The following is a 17367-nucleotide window of genomic DNA, read 5'->3' as shown; positions in this document are numbered from 1 at the left end:
CATACTGTACTTCAATTTCAAATCAGTACCTTTTTTGGTTTTGGAGTATTAAAGCCTCACCTTGTAAGTGACGTTGAAAAAAATAAAGCTGTCTCTTAATAAAAGTAAAAGCTGGTGTCTGTAGCCCTGTCACCACTGGATGGAATGATTCGCTGGCGTAACTGTCCTTCGCTAACTGACGTGCCCGTGTTCTGAGTCTTCACATTAAGCCGGAGCGACGATCGTCACAAGTTAGCGTGGAAAATGACAGGGGAAAAAACAAACGCAGCCGAAATTTACAGCTTACAAATTCCAGTGCTTTGGGAACAGAGGTTTGATCAGATAGCAGACAGGAGGTGATGGAATACATTGGTTTCAAGTTTTTTCAAGTCTGGTATTGTTTCCTCGTCCAGACGTACCAATCCTAGCTTTAAACAAATATAACTTAATGCAGTGAATCTGTAGCAATTGCTCTCTCTCTCTTTTTTAAAGCCTTTAAAAGGCAATAGGAAAAGGCTTAACAATAAAAAGTTTAAAATTTCAGCTCCCAGCGGCTCACTTCAAGCCTCTGATATGTAGTCCGTCATCTTTGACATATAAAAAGTACTTTGTGTATTGTCTCACCACACGTTCTCTCTGGACTCCTCCAGTGACTGTTTAAGTTGAGTTGTTCTTTATTAAGTGCTGTTTTACAACATTTAGTGTAAGCACCAACTACAAAGTAAAAAAAAAAAACTAAAAAAAACATCACTCAGCGGAAAAAGAATTGGCAGCAAATTCAGCGACCACGATGGCTCGAATCCTCTTTCTCCCCCCTCCTCTTCATATGAGCGATGTAGTAGCTGGATGTTTGCCAATGACACTGATGTAAAAGTCATGCTTTGGGACGATCTGCTCTTTGATGTGGGCTATGGCTTGTGTATGTACAGTTGTAGGTGTGCGTTCGCACTGGATGTCTTTCTTTGTGTATGCGTCGTTTGGTTATGCAGAAGGTCCATAATGTGTTCATCAGTATTTCTGTTCATGTGTGATTGTTTTGGTGAAAGGGTTTTATAGCGTGTGTGTCTGTTCTCAGCTCTCGGTAGACATGACTGAGATGATCTGCTCCACTTTATATGCCAACTTTTGCTTCTGGGCCTGTTCGTCTTGCTCCAGTGCCTCAGTGATCTAAACAAACACACACGGGGATAAGAGCACGATGCGTATTATTGGTCAGAGTGTGCACACACAGACTGAATCAAACAAACACACAGCAGCCCTACATGAACCAACGGCGTCTACTGCTTTTTCCGATTTTGACGGGAAAATACAAACACTGTGCTGCTGCACATTTTTACATCATTAGATAAAGTTTTCATTTATAGATAAGCGGATACGATACTCGGTATCAGTGCACTGTTGACCAAAACCATATTAGAAAAAGAAAAAAGTGAAATGGGATATGATCTGTAAATCCTACATTATGGTGTAAATGCTTCACCAAACCTAGGTTTTATCCACTAGGGCTGCAATGTTAATCATCAACTATTTTGATCAGCGATGAATCGATCAGTGTCTTTTCTCCATTTGACAAAGGAATCATTAAAACTATTACTAAAATAATTTTGGATTTGGGAAACACAAAAACTTTTTTCAACATTTTCTGGCATTTTACGAAGCAAACAAATCCTTGAATAATCGAGAAAACTATCAACAGATTGATCGCTTATGAAAATAATCATTAGTTTGACATGACCACCACAGTCATGTGACAAGGATTTGCAAATGTCTGCCAAATGCATCAAAACAGTGTCTTATTAAGAGCGAATGTGTTTAAAAGAGGTGAACGACTATCAGATATACTGTATCAGTAGAAATTGTATATATATATATATATATATATATATTGTATATGACATTAAAAAAAAGTGGCATCAAGTCATCCCTAGTTTAGTTTCAAAATCATCTCTGCACATTAACTTCATGTGCTATTAGACTATTGTCAGATATCAAAAGCAATAAGATAAAGCCACATTAGGCATTTCTATATCAATCAATAAGCAGTGAAAATAATCATCTTGATCAGCTCTATTATAAACCATAATATTTCAGCCATCTAAAGCAGTCTATCGCTTCCACTTACTGTAAATTAATAACTTTAAAGAGTTGTGATGAAGGTGTTTGCTGCTGCCTTTGCTGTGTAACCATCCAACACAGACAGCAACTTTATTTAGGTGCGTTTGTGTCCAATACTTTCTTTCCTCTTTTTTTTTTTTAGCTCAAACTCCACCACTTCACTTGGGAAATACAGTATCTGAATTTAAGCTAATTTAAGCTAATAACACGAATATTGACTTTAAGTTTGTCTGGCTTCTGTGTGATGTTGAGTAGGTAGACCTTTGCTCAGGCTTTTCCACTAAAAAAAACAGCTGCCTGCTGTGGCTGTAAGTGACACCATATATATACAGTACGAGCAGTAAAATTGGCTGTGTAAAAATAGCGCTGTGAGGAGTGAATCCGAAGCAATAAGAAGAACGATATTAAAATGCATCGGGCTGCGGTGAACTGCACAGTAGAACAATAGTTCTTGGTGACTTTATCGCTTTGTGTGACACATTTACATAACACACTATTAATTTATTCATTGTAGCAGCACAGAACCGATTATAGCGGCTATAAAATACTGTATATATATATATATACAAATGCTAATTTCTTGCAGCTAAACAGCAGAAGGATCTCTACAGCACATTTCCATGATGCAGTGTGTTTGATGGGGCCTTACCTCTTGGCTGTACTTGCTGACATAAGCGTAGATCTCATGGAGAGCACTGAGCACATTGAACTCACTGGAGTGAAGGCGAGCCTGTTCAGCCAGATAGGCATTCATATCCTGATCACTGATGGCAGGCAGGCGGTTGATGTCAGCATAGTACCTGAAAGACACACACACACACACACACACACAGAGTGAGCGCCGAGGGCACAGTCGAGCACAGCAGAGCTTCTCTCTTCACTTGGTTTCAGTCTGTTGATGTAACAAGTCAAAGAATATCAGATGTTAAAGGCTGACAATAAATCTGAGGTGTTTCAGCAGGAAGTGGGGGGTGAACAGTTCATCGTTTTTCCAAATTGTCACATGAAACAAAGCAGCATGCAAAAACGCAAAGGCTGCAATTTATTGTTGTATGTTCTATACCTATTTAAAAACCTCAATACAATCAGTCAATGTAATCAATTTATATAATTACGTTTTTTTTTTAATTCTTCCAATAGAGTATCGTAGCCAACAAATTTTTGACGGTACCTTGTGTGGCAATGCTCTACTCATTTTTAAAGCTACACCATATACACAACACAAATTGCAATTACAGATACTTGGATATTTTGCAGGTCTACCTGTACAATGTTATTTTCTTGACTAAGGCACATACTTATACCACAGTATTTATTCAGACCTTCACTTGGCCACATATTATATTAATATAACACATTTGCACCAAAGTACACCAAATGACAAGTGCCTGGCCCAGAAAGAATCAAATTCTAATCATTGTAGTTAGTAAGACAATTTTTTCTTCGTGTGAAAGTTAATTGTGGTTTTAAACTAATTTATGAATAGACAAACATTAGTTAAACAGAAACTCTCAAAGTAATGATGTGTTAAGTGCTGTTTGCACAATATATAAACACTACATCAACATACAGAACTTAAATGATGTTGCTATTGAAGAAGACGGTTTAACGGCCAAGCGCTGACAAAAGTACCAGTAAATCAGTTCTTCTGTGTAGTAGCCAAAAACATATGCTACCACAAAATACAATATGATTATGGGACTTTCAAGGTTGACACAAGACAGTAAAACAAGTCAGCTGACAACCTCTAGTAACAGGGGATTGAAGAGATCATTCAGATATTAGCCAGACTCAACATCCATGAATGTCCTGAATCCTGATCCTAAGTTAAGTGAAATCAAGATATACTGTATACACACCTCTCTACCCAGCTTTTGTAATGGGGTATATCCTTGGCATAGAGTAGTTTGGTGGAGGGAGAGTCTTTTCCCAGGCGGTGCTCAGATGTTGAGCATGAGTCCATAAAGGTTTGGGCCACCACAGACAGACACGCGTCCGTGATGCTGCTCTTGTGGATGTCGAACACGAACTGAGGATTCTTGATCATGTTTACCCAAAAACGCAGCGGCAGACTGCACATGTTGGCAGAAAGAAGTGTTTATGGCATGGCTAGAATTTTTGATGACATTTTAAATACAGGAGTAGCTTAAACAACATGTAACGATAGATGATATAACAAAGCCCAGCAAATGTATTTATGCTAATGTCTTAAAAAGATTTTATTCTTAAAATGGCGCATAGTTCAATAAATGAATGTTCAAGCGTTAAAGGGAAGGTGCATAGTTGAAGAATGTCTTGAAAAATGTAGAACTAAACAGACATTAGAGTGCAGCCAAGCATATCCATGGACTTATTAGTGAATTAATGTGAACTGAGAGCAGAGCAGTGAGTGTTCCGCTGAAAACAAGTAAGATCAAAAGAATAAACGTTTTACTCTATTGGAAGTCAATGCAAACGGGCTTCTTTCTCATCATATACTGTAACAGAAATCCTTCTCACCAGTTGCTCTTCCACGTGTGGCGAACATCCATGTCGTGGATGCCATGTCTGTCAGCCTGCTCATCCAAAAAGTCGAACATGTATTTGATTGCAAGAGGCAGGGCGGTGCCCCGACACACTGTGCTGAACAGGGTCTCAAACAAGTCATCCACAAACTTCTGCAGCGTGCCCTGTAAAAACCAGCATCTGGAGTTTAGACTCATAGTTTTTGCCATATTGTTTGTGTATCCAAAAGTATCCAGAACACAGCTGATGTTACTACAACATACTATATAATAATATATAATAAGTAATACATTTTACCTTTGTTGATAGTAGCCTGGTCAGGTAGATCTCAGACACCATTTTGCTTCCACGTTCTCCCTCTTTCTGGTCCCCGTGGTCATGATTCTTAACCAAGTGCCAAACCTTAACGCCACTTTCCAGGTCTGGAGTCAACATGGGCACACGAGAGTGTGGGCTGTCGGGACTGGTCGGGGTGGAACGGAAGGGCACATCCACACCTAGACGGCCAATTTTTTCAGATTGAATAGAAAACACATCTTACAAAATGTCCTAAATAGAATACTTTTCATCTGATAATCAATGTGACCCGCCACGCAAAAGTAGCAATCTGAATTAAGGTTGTTTGATCGCTGTGAATTAATTCCAATTAGGGTGCGGTGATATCACAATCCAGTGATTTTGTCTTTTTTTCGGCCAATCAGCTGCTTCTCAGAGAAAACACATGGCTACTTAATATGTGGCTGCAGCTGTGAGGCTGTCGCTCCTGTGTTGAATGAAGATGGACAAGAAAAAATGCAGAAGAACTAAACGAAGTGTTAGCATTTAAGCTAGTATTAGCATTTAAGCTAGTAGACGCTAGACTTTATGCTAAGGCATTAGCATGAAAGTTAGCAGAATTCAAAAATCGCAAATTTTATCCAGAGCTTATGAACAACAAACGGATGGATTATTTAGCGGCCAAAATAGAGAAGGACATGAGAATAGCTGGACACCTTGAGGCGAACAGACACAGTAATTACTTCTGAGATGATGACATGACGCCAGCAACCAAACCTTTTATTAACCTTCTATATTCTTATGGGGTGAGTGCCATTAACGTCGGCAATCTCAATAGATTAGTGTTCATTCTCAGTCACGTACAGGGGTTAAATGTTTTTTCATGCTGGACACAGTCTTTTAATAATCAACTGTGCATTTCAGAACAGTGTGTGGCTACATTGTGATTAACTAGATCCAGGGTTGGCCCAAATGTTTTTTTATTTGGAGGGGGAAATGTACCTCAATAAATTGCATTAACTATATTATAGCTGGGTTATTAACTCCAAACCAGTGTCACTTTTGTTTTGTTTTTGCATTGGGGGGAGTAAAATCACATGGCCTACTTTTAATTTCCACTGTCATATTCAAAGTGAAACACTGTGTGTGTTGATACTGGACTTTAATTGAAATATATATATATAATGTCAGCAGAGGACTGTCTCTTAGTACTCAAGTGGGCAGTTTGGCCATGTGTAATTGTGTCCTTATTTCTCTGGTTGTCATAGCAATGACACAGACATGAATCACTAAAGGCATGCTATCTACCGAGGCTCTGGACCTTGTTTTTCTCCTCTCCTTTTTTTGTTTTCTTGTGTTATATAATCAACAGTGTGGAAGCTCAGTGTGAGTTTCAGATTGAGAGATGTTTCTAAAATGACATATGTCAGTTGTGTATATAAATCATTCAGTAACCCTTAGAGACTGAAAACATACACCACCTAGTGAATGCTTTCAAATAATACATGTTTGATCCTAAAGGTATATACTGCTGTTTGTTCATGTTTAGTTTCTTACAATAGCCTTGTGAGTGACAACAGCAGATGCTGCAACACTGCTGTGTGTTGGATGAATATTAAGCATTGTGTGTTTCTTAGAACAGTACTGACCGTATCTGCTGATGCTGCGGGGGAAGCTGGCTGATGAGGGGATGTTGAAAGAGGACATCTGTTTGGGCACCAAGGCCACGACACAGCGCTCAGATACCTGGGAGAAAGAGGTACATGCTGCTATCTTTGTTTGTTTTTGAATGAAGGAATGAATTGGTATGGCTGAAATGATAATATGACTAGAATGAAAAGAAAAGCTTGAAATTCAAATCCAAGGACAAGGTATTTGTGAAATACAGTATTTGTGGCTTGGCCCTTAGTTCACGTGAACATTTCTATCATCAGCTAGATAGAAATACAGAAAATCAGTTGCGTGAATCAAATCTGTTTCACACTTTCAATATAATTACATCAATTCATATTTTCAAACTGTATATCTGTGTCAGTGTAGATTAATCTCATTAAAACTCAACATTTCCATTTACACCATTAAACATTCACTAACATCTGGCTTTTATGGGAAAGGAAACAATGGCCATTCACTCTCGGAACAAATAACACTGCAGCAGACACAGGTTTTTATCAGCTCTGGCATTGACTGATGTGGCAAATGAGGGAACACAGCTATTTTTGTTCTTCTTCTTCTTAATTTTGGCATTCTAGATGCTGATATTGCATCTTTCTCCTGGCGCACCGTCCAAGCCCCAATCTAAAATCTTTCACGAAGCACTAAATCTAAAAAGAGAGACTGATCTCCAATGGGGCATTCTTCTGTTGTGTGATTCCCGTGTCCCGAGAATACGGGACATTTTTGGGATGATGAACATGACTTAAAAAAAGAAGGGTAAACTCCCCTGCTTGCAATGAGAGATGAGTTGATTATTTATAAATGGTTTGAACCCAAATGCTAAAACTTTGTGCACCTGCGTGTTTTGGTGTAAGTGGTAGATAAAGCGGAATAAGTGCGTCTAGATCATGTGTAGTTTGCTGACAATGAATAACCAGTGTCCAAGTTTACACATTTTGACGATGCATTAGCTCCAGATAAACACCTTTGGTTTACAGATAGAGCTGCAACTAACGATTCATTTCATAATCAATGAATCTGTTGATTATTTCCACAATTAATCGAGTAATCGCTTGGTCCATAAAATGTCAGAAAATGCTGAAAAATGTTGATAAGGATTTCTCAAACCTGGAAATTATGATGTTCTCCAATGTCTCTAAAACAAATCCAGTGCAAAAACCCATCTAACATTTCCACATGCGGCAAATATATTTAAATGTGAAAGAGCAAAGCTGTTCCTCTCCTTGACATTTTTGAGCATGTACACTCCATCCTTCTCATGTCAAAACCTGCTCTAAGCGCTGAAAATGCAGATTTAATTTTTCTTTCTTTCTCTTTGTTTGCACAAGTTTCCAGAATGTTTTGATTGTGGGGAAAATCATGGCCGACAAAACAATGTCAGACTGTGAGGTCAGTGACCTGTGTGGTTATATTCATGAGCTGAAAAACAGATGTAAAAGACACAAGCACTCAAGTGCTCTTTCAGTGACTAAGCGTGCTTGTGACTGGAAGTTTGAAGAAAGAGAATGTTGGCAGGGGTGAGGTGAGTGATGTGAATATGAATGAGTCACGCTCTCTGTCCTTCATCAGCAGTCGCTGCTCTGACACCCTTTAGCAAATGGATAATCGCTGTTTTTCAAAACAGGTTGAAAAAGATGTAGGGTTTACAGGTGAAAGAGTTCCATGGTCTTTTGTACTTTGCATAGAGTAGAGCTCAGATCACATTCTTTCAATGTTTTGATCTTTTATCACAACTATATGTCAAATAAAACAAAGTGATTGGACAAAATAATGAGTTTACACATGATTAAATGGCGATTATATGTTTAATGATGATGATTCTGGTGATGATGTTAAATATTTTATCAGATCAATTCATGGGGGGGTGGGTCCAAATGCCGATTTGATGATATATCACTGTCCATAAATATTTTAATTAAAATAAATAAATGCTCTAAAGTAAACAGTCCCTGCCAATTTCACCCATGCTGCTCAAATAAATGAGGGAAACTTGGGCAGAAATTACTTGGCTGAAGAAGAGGGAGTTTACAGCAAGATAATGGTGGACAAAGCTAAATTAAGAGATGCCCAATCCGCATTCAATACATAGACTTTATGCACTTTGTTCTCTTTGTTGTGAATTAACAGAGACATCCTGCACTTTTAACTTTTCCACAGATGTTCTGTTTTCTTCAGTTAGACAGATATCTTATCTTGCACTGTCAGGAGCTCGTGAGAAACATAGTTTCGCTTCAATGTGAGTATTTTTTACAAATACGATGTGAAATATGACAACCTGGAAATATATTGATGATCACAGAATCGTTGTATCGCGATATTTTTGGTATTGTATCATAGTATTGTACCCTGTGATCAGTGTTGGGGAGACTCAACCGACAAACCGACAAACAGAAATTAAAATCAGCCTCCTCTTGTCATATTTGCAGCAACACTGTTGCTTCAGGCTGTGATCAGGCTTTTTTGTATCACTCATACTCTCTCCATTAAAACAACCTGCTCCTCTTGGCTGAAATCAGCCCATTGTCGCTCCATTTAGTGAGGAAGTGAGCCTCCTTCACAGTACAGGCCTAAAGTCAGACTCATAACATACAGAAGACTCTCAACACAGAAGTTCAGTCTGGTTGAGTCTTTTATTATGTTGTTTCCATATAGTCTTAAGTACTGCTGAAAGGTTTATCACTATAGGTCTTAAAATGTGAAAATGGTTAACAGATTTCATTCAAAATTAAGAAAAGTAATCAAAATGTAATCAAATGTAATTAGTTACATTACTTTGAGAAAGTAATTGAAATAGTTACACTACTATTACCTATCAATTAATCAATAAATCTAATCTGCAGATTAAAAGTGAATGTGATTTTCACACACCTGGTAGTGCATAAGTGTGTTGAGTCTCTTCCAGTCGCTCTCAATCTTGGTGGTGATGTCCTCGTCCTGCAGGACCACACGAGCTGTTCTGCCCTGCCGCCACTCTGCAGGAAAATAATACTAACAGTGAACGTGTGACACTTTGTTTGTAAGTCAACGGTCTGACAGTTACATATCGTCTGTTGTCTGCAGTCAGTCTTGCACTGTGCCTTTATGCTGCAGGTGTGCACTTTTTTTTTTCACTGCTCTTTTATCTTTGAAATTCTGTGAGATGTCAAGTGTAGCAGCCAAAAATGTCATTAAGTTGCCTGTGTGCACTTGTGCTTGACAATTAGAGTGACTCAGAAAACAACACACAAATGACGGTGTCTCTTCACAGGATATAAGGTGCCCGCAGCAACACTGAGAAGACGATCATCTCCAAATCCCTAACCTTTTAATGCCCCTCAAGGTATAAAACTACAAACCCAAAACAGCCACTACTTAAAAGATGTCTTATTTTCTCTTTTGTGAAGGTACAGCTGGGTGTCTGCTAAGTCACTCAGTATTGGTTCAGAACCTGAATATAGGTGCTGACAGCGCTGTCAGTGAGGTTTAATATCAACATTAGAGGGCGTTAGGAGAGTAACGCCCTCTAATGGAGAGTCTGATTAGGAGAGTAAACAGGTGTGGAGGTAGGGGTTCGTTTCATGAAATCATGTTGAGTCTGTGATCGTGCCTAGTATATGCTCTCGGGTACAGTTGTCCTTTCTGTCATTCTTCCAACATATCATGTATGATCACATACAGTACATTACCGTTCAAAAGTTTGGGGTCACCTATACAATTTCTTTTTGTGTTTTCCATCAAAAGTCACACTTTTATTCATCAAAAAATTTGCAAAATGAATATAAAATATAGTCAAGACATCGACAGGATTAGAAATAATGATTTTTATTCAAAATAATAATTTTTGCCCCTCAAACTTTGCTTTCGTCAAAGAACCAGCAACACTCTTTTCAGCTGTGCTAACATAATTGCACAAGGGTTTTCTGATCATCCATTAGCCTTCTAACACAACGTACCATTAGAACACTGGAGAGATGGTTGCTGGAAACGGGTCTCTATACACCTATGTACATATTCCATTAAAAACCATTCATTGCAGCTAGAATAGTCGTTTACCACTTTAACAATTTATAGAGTGTATTTCTGATTAATTTAATGATATATTCACTGAAAAAAAGTGCTTTTCCTTCAAAAACAACGATATGTCTTAGTGACCCCAACATTTTGAATGGTAGTGTAGGTAGAATTAAAGTACTTTTACACCGTATGAGTGAAGTCTCACCTAGATCCATGTCGGCGGCTCGCGGACGCTGTGAGTACGGCATGTTTTTGTACACCGCGTCCAGGATCTTCTCTTTTACCTGGGTAATGGTGTCACAGTTGAGCACCTTTACAGGGATTTCTGGACTGTTCTCGTTGTCTGGGTTCACACAACTCAGCGTCTTGGGGATCCAGGGGGGGTGGAAGTCAGAGGAAGAGACAGAGAGAAAGGTGTTACTCGCTAGGAAATGCCGTTCATTACCTCGTCCTTGGCAAACTGTGGAGGGGCGGAAGGGATCTTGGCCAGAAATGACATCGACGTGGTGATCACAGAGAGGTGTCATCCTGTTACATACACTCAGATGTTTTGAAGCCTCATGATTCCTGATTATTTAGCAATAATATTCATTAATGTATGAATAGTCTTCTTTTTTTTATTTTACTCCAGGTTTCTTTGATGTTAAGGCTCAATGTGGTAACATTCTGATTCATAAGATACTGGGGCATTTACAGTGCAAATGTCCTGTCATGGCATTTGAGTACCACAGGAAATGCCAGAGCCTGCATATAAATACGGTGTGTTCAAATGCAGCTGTTGCAGTGTTCACAAGACTGGCCTATAAGAACATTCCGCCATCATATTTACATCTATTAAGTTATTTTTTTAAATCTCAGGATGTCCTGTGTATACAATGTATCATAAGATCTACTTGAAAACAACAACCACTCTGAAGTGGCAGAAAGCAGGTTAGAGCATCGAAGTGAAGGTGAGTTTATGGTTTAACCTTCAAAGAAAGCTCTTTGGCTAAAATGCTTCAGACAAGGAGAAAGAGGGATATTGTTAATAGTGGTCTGGCATTCTGTTGATATAAAGCTCTACAATCTGCAGAGGGGATTCAAAGTGACTCAGAGTTACCAGCTAGAAAAGGCACTATTGTTGACAATGTTTGTGAGAAAAGGGCCAAGCCATCCATTTAAATTAAACATCCATCCATCCATACTGCTCATCCTAGGAAGCCGGAGTACCTAGATTAAACTCTCAGAGACAAACTTGGACTAGAACCTCCTTGTTGTTGGGCACCAGTACTAACCATCACAACGACACTGAACCTCAAATTCCTCCAATTAGAAAATGCACAGAAAAATGTAATCTAATATTAATATTAGGGGGGATCATATACTATATCATATGGCTAACGGCTGTGTCATGCGTGCATATTCCAACAATTCCGTCTATACTAAAACGAGGGGTCCGTATCAGTCTAGCATTTCACACATTTTCCAACATTCCTTTGTAGTAGTGGTGATTTCTCACTAGGAGTGACACGGACACCCGTGAGGTGTTTGACCTTCATAACCATGTAACCATTTCTCATGGTTACATGGTTATGGAGGTCAAACTGGAGGTGTGTGCTCTTGGGTGTCCGTGTAGGGTCTGCACAGACAGCAGATAACAAATGTTATGGTCCAGTCCTAAGCGCAGGCACATAGCAGTTAGGACTGAACGTTGAGACTAATACTAACTCGGCCACTAACTATTTGTTTGGTACAAAATTGAAAACGGACAAATGTTTGGACTTTCTTTCTTTTATTACTCACCAGTGTCTTGTATTCGATCTGCTGTCGGATGAGCTTGTCCTCACTGAGAGAATAGCGTGCTTCTCCCGTGATGGAGTCTATTGGACCCTTCTCCATTTGTTGTTTGATGGCACAGAACAGCATGAAAAGAGGCTCTCCAGCACACTCCTTTGTTTTGGAAGGGAAGCCAGGTGATTACAGAGAAAGGTGGAAGAGAGGAAAGAAGTGGAAGAAGGAAGAAAGGGAGAAAATCTGTATTCATCAACACAGGAACTAAAGTATGACTCATAAAACCTAATGAAATGGAGCTTTCTCTCCCTTAGAATGCAAAGATAAAGATGTGTCCTGCTGACAGGTCACCATTATCTTTTCACAATGTCTATAAAACATGTAAAAATAAGAAAATTACAATCACGGCCGGAGCAAAGCTATACACAGCAATCTATTTCGAAGCCATTAGAATCGTCAGCGTATTTCACACCGACACCTGTAGCGTTAAGGAAAGAGGAAGTTTTTGTTTTACCTTGAGAAATTTGTGGAGCAAGAAGGCAAACCAATTTGTCAGCATCTTCTCTGCCACGGACTCCGTTCTGCAAGATGAGAACAAATCACACACTGATTTGTCAGCAAGAGAGTGAGCTGGAGTACTCTGATGATTCTTTATTATTGTAGAAGCTAAAAAAAAAGACGTGGAGATTTTACATGTGATCTGATATAGACTTGTAATTAGGTGCAGCCGGTGCACATCATGATTAGGTCATGACTTAAAGGTCCACCCCCACTCAGTCTTTTGTTTTTTTCTGTGAATGGACTTAAAGGAGTTATATTTTATCCTATTTCTCCAAGTTAACCAAGTTCCATGGTGTCCTAATGAACATGTCTGTGACATGCTTTGGTCAAAATACCATAAGGATGAAGCACCACAGCAGTTCAATCACCCTGCCAAAACAGCCCTGTTCACATTGCCGTCATATATAACATGTATCCACTGGACAGATAAATCCTCTGAGGCTGGAAGTTTGTGTAGTACTCTGTGCTGCACTGTGGAGCCAAGAATGGAACTTTTCACAAAGCGGAGCTCCGTGAGACAACAATTCCAGGAATTTAGTGCATTGTGATGTCCCAATGAGCGCAGACATCAACGTCGGTGTTTAATCACCTGTACTAGTCTATACTGAGGAGGACCACAAATACATGAGTGAGTCATCTTTTTCACACTTTGCCGACTGATAGGACCACCAGAGTCCCAAATATAATAAGAGTTGATTTTGCATAATATGTTGAAGAACATAAACATTGAGATTTTATGATTAACTGGAGCGAATCCTTAAAATCCTTAAAATGTAACTTTATTCATGTAAAACTGAATTTACCGTAAACGTCTTTGGTAACACTTTATATTAAAGAAAACATATTCACCATTAACTAGGGGCTTACTAAAATGCATATAAGTAGCATGCTATTAAGCATGTATTAACACCTTATTTAGGAAAAATCTTAATTCATGTCATAATAGAGGTAGGGTTAGGTCTATGTAGAATAAGGTGTTAATAGGTGCTTAATGATTACTAATAAAGGGCTAGTATGCTTCTTATATATGTTAGTAAGCACCTAGTTAATGGTTAATATGTGTACCTTAAGATAAAGTGTTACCGCGTCGAGTCTGATATAAAGCCTGCAAGATTAAAGCCACCTCTAACCCTACTTTTACTTCCTTGCTTCCATTCCAAACTAAACCTCTAATGACTCCACTGTCCCATTACATTTTCGGAGTGTTTTTTTGTTGCAGAAATAGCATGTATCAACTTTCTAGCGATATTGACTCTATTATCAAAGGGTCCTTATATTTAATTAGCGTGCTTCAGATTGAGAGTCCTCGTTTTCCAAATAAAAAGCCTCTTAAAAGATTCACGAAGCCGGTCTAAGAAGTGGGAAAACAATCAGCAGATAACCAGAGGTGGAGGAAAGAGGCGAGCGAAGGGAGGAGATGAGAGGTGACGGGGTAAAGAAATGTGAGCTACAGCTGAATCATTCATGAGTGGCACACAGAAGATAAGTCAGACTGACAACAGCTCTGCCGCCGCTGCACTCACACTACCCCATTAGTTTCTCTTCCTCGAGTAGTCTCTCCCAGGCTCTGTCACTTTTACTGCTCCTGTCTTTCACCTGTCTGCTCAGGCACCCTGTTTCTCCGTCTCGTAACGGCTGTTTCATGCCACTGCACAAAACAAAGCTGAACAGAGGTGGGCTTTCTGTCGCTGGCCTAGTTATTCGTCCGTCACAATTGGTGCAAGTGGGCTGGAAAAAACAAAGGAGTTATTTATGCCAAACGATAAGTAGCGTTTAGCAGAACTGGCCCGATTTGTGACAAGGAGACCCCTATAGTTAAAATTAATAGTTTATATTTTGGACAATTCACAAGGCATTATTTGTCATAACAACATGTCACCTGGTCAGTAAAGACAAACATTGTGTGGTTGGATGTGCACTTTTAGTATTCGAATCATATGCGCGATTTCCCATTCAAAACTTAAAAGATTACTGTCTAATACTTTCCTTTAACATGCTTAAAGCTACAGTGAAGCACTGATTGCTAATTTAATGGTTTTATATTCCTAGACATGGGTCTAGGGAGTTAGTTAAAAGTAAAGTATAGCTAACAGCAGTACGGAAAATTTATTTCTTCTTTTCAAGCATCACTGAGCTGAAATTCAAAAATTGAAAGTACTTAGTTTACCTGCGGAGCAGTAGTTTGGGATGGTTCTTGCTCTCCAGGTTGCGTTCTATAAGGTCGGAAAGCAGGTGTTTGAGGATGTCCGTAGCATATTCCAGCCGTCCCTGCAGAGCAGTCATGATCAGCGAGGCGACATAGCCGCGGTCGCGCATGGAGAACGAGCGCTGCAGCTCCAGTGTCCGAATGAAAGTCAGCAGGAAAACCTTGTTATTTAGCAGCTGAGCAAACTGCTTCAAAGCCTTCTCCACACTTGCTTGTCCGCTCCCGGGCACCTGAATGGATCATGCCACAAACACAGATGCACACTCGTTGGATAATACTCACTGACATGAGTAACAGACAAAATAAATGCACAGAAAAACAATAAAAACTACTTAAAAACAAAACAAACAGCAATAGAAAAAGCAGTTGTAGACAACAAGGAACAACCCTGGCATCTACAAAGGTGGATGTCACATGATGGACCTGTTAGTTTGATAAAAGGCTCAGCCGGATCTTTTTAAAAGCCACTTGACCTCAGTAACAGCTCAAGTCCCTGCATTTTTTTCTTGAAATTGAAATTCATGAAATATTTTTGGCATACTCCAGCTAAAATTCAGACAGAAAAATTAGCAAACAAGCAGCACCATCTCTTTGGCAAATGTAATTAAAATAAGTGGGCACAGCAGAGGCGTAGACAAATGGCATGTTGAAAATCTTGGAAAAGTTTTGCTTTTGAGTCTAAATAAAGTAGTCAAGTGTTCGAAAAGTTTGAGTCCGTTGAAAGACTAAGGCAAGAGAGGAGCTGCAAAAACCTGCTCACTGACCTTGGCTGGTGAGGACACCATTAACAAACAGAAGTCAAACTAGATCGAGTACATTGACATTTGCTCACACTGCTCTGTTTGACAGCAGTTTGACAGCACTCGTCAAAAAGCCAAAGTTTTTGGAGGACACTGGAGCCTGAAGATCAAGATGTCAGATAAAAATGGTTGAAGCTGGATTCAAGGACTGCAGCCGTGCTTCAGCGATCCCTCACCTCCAACTCTCTGAGCACAGGGTGATCATCGATGCCTGGGAAGAGAACCCTCATGGCATAAGTTCGATAGTCCAGGTAGGGGATGCCAGCTCTGTCAAGATCACTGGTTAACTCATTGATGTCTGTCTGCAGTTCTGCAAAGGCTGCACATGAACAGAAGAGAGCTTTAAATGTTGGAACAATGAGTTATATTTATATATTTCCTTACAGTTTATCACAACAAAATCACAATTATTTAACCATAAATTTTTTCCTTAAAAACATTAAAAGCCATTTTGAGGACAGAGCCCCCAACATTTGGAACCACATATCTCTGTTAGAGTTAGGGCACATTGTCACACATTGTACACCTTGTAGTCTTTGAGCAAAGGGTTGTACATGTGTGGGCACCAATGGACCCTTCTCACATAATCTCATCCATCCATCTATCCACTATCTACCGTTTTTTCCTCCACCGGAGGGTCGCGGGGGGTGCTGTGCCTATTTAAGCTGACATAGGTCGATAGGCGGGGTACACCCTGGACAGCTCGCCAGTCCATTGCAGAGCCACATACAGAGACAAACAACCATTCACTCAAACTCTCACACCTAGGGTAAATTTAGAGTGACCAATTTACCTAATCCCCATATTGCATGTTTTTGGACTGTGGGAGGAAGCCGGAGAACCTGGAGAAAACCCATGCACACACGGGGAGAACATGCAAACTCCTTGCAGAAAGGCCCTTGTTCCAACCAGGGCCCGAAGTTGTTCCAACCGGGGCTCGAACCCAGGAACCTGAGTCTTCTTGCTGCAAAGGCATGAGTGCTAACCACGCCACAGACTGGACCAGGAAATGTGCTATAGTGAGCATGTGTGGACGGTCCAGGCGAGATCTAGAGGTGTGCTCGCATTCGTCTTTGTAAGGTCTGGGCAGAACTATCGTAGAAAGCTGACATATGGAGACATGTGGAAAGTATAGACCGTGCCTTATAGTTATAGTTATATTTTCATCTCTGTTTTACCATATTGTGCAGCACTTTGGAAACCTTGTTTTAAACTTGTGCTATATAAATAAAGTGGATTGGATTGGATTGGATTATAGTTCAGAATCGGATCATCTAAAAATAAGTATTAAATGTTGGGTTTGTTGATTTGGAGTTTCACTAGATAGACAGTAAATATAAAAAACATAAATTATATATTAAACTATTATTAAAATAATAATAATAACCCATATATTTTATATATTTATATATATATATATATAATGACCATTTAGTTTAGCTGCTCTTTCAATTATTGCCCAGCATAAAAGTAAACTACCTTTTT

General features: G+C 39.4%; 1 protein-coding gene across 1 annotated transcript in view; it reads right to left on the bottom strand.

Annotated features, from left to right (window-relative positions):
- Positions 1 to 1050: 1050 nt before the first annotated feature.
- LOC310929489 (plexin-A2-like) overlaps positions 1051 to 17367 on the bottom strand; it is a gene marked incomplete at both ends in the record, with an annotated part of 64224 nt that continues 47907 nt past the window's right edge. Inside the window, 12 exons of the mRNA XM_083892261.1 lie at positions 1051 to 1146; positions 2744 to 2894; positions 3954 to 4166; positions 4594 to 4763; positions 4897 to 5096; positions 6525 to 6621; positions 9421 to 9524; positions 10751 to 10910; positions 12328 to 12474; positions 12830 to 12896; positions 15044 to 15312; positions 16059 to 16201. Coding sequence (XP_083748387.1) covers positions 1051 to 1146; positions 2744 to 2894; positions 3954 to 4166; positions 4594 to 4763; positions 4897 to 5096; positions 6525 to 6621; positions 9421 to 9524; positions 10751 to 10910; positions 12328 to 12474; positions 12830 to 12896; positions 15044 to 15312; positions 16059 to 16201 — 1817 coding nt within the window. The remainder of the gene's footprint in view (positions 1147 to 2743; positions 2895 to 3953; positions 4167 to 4593; positions 4764 to 4896; positions 5097 to 6524; positions 6622 to 9420; positions 9525 to 10750; positions 10911 to 12327; positions 12475 to 12829; positions 12897 to 15043; positions 15313 to 16058; positions 16202 to 17367) is intronic.

This window comes from Microchirus variegatus (genome assembly GCF_963457635.1).
Source record: "Microchirus variegatus genome assembly, chromosome: 7".
In the NCBI taxonomy this organism is placed as follows: Eukaryota; Metazoa; Chordata; class Actinopteri; order Pleuronectiformes; family Soleidae; genus Microchirus; species Microchirus variegatus.
This window is presented reverse-complemented; position numbering and strand designations above follow the sequence as displayed.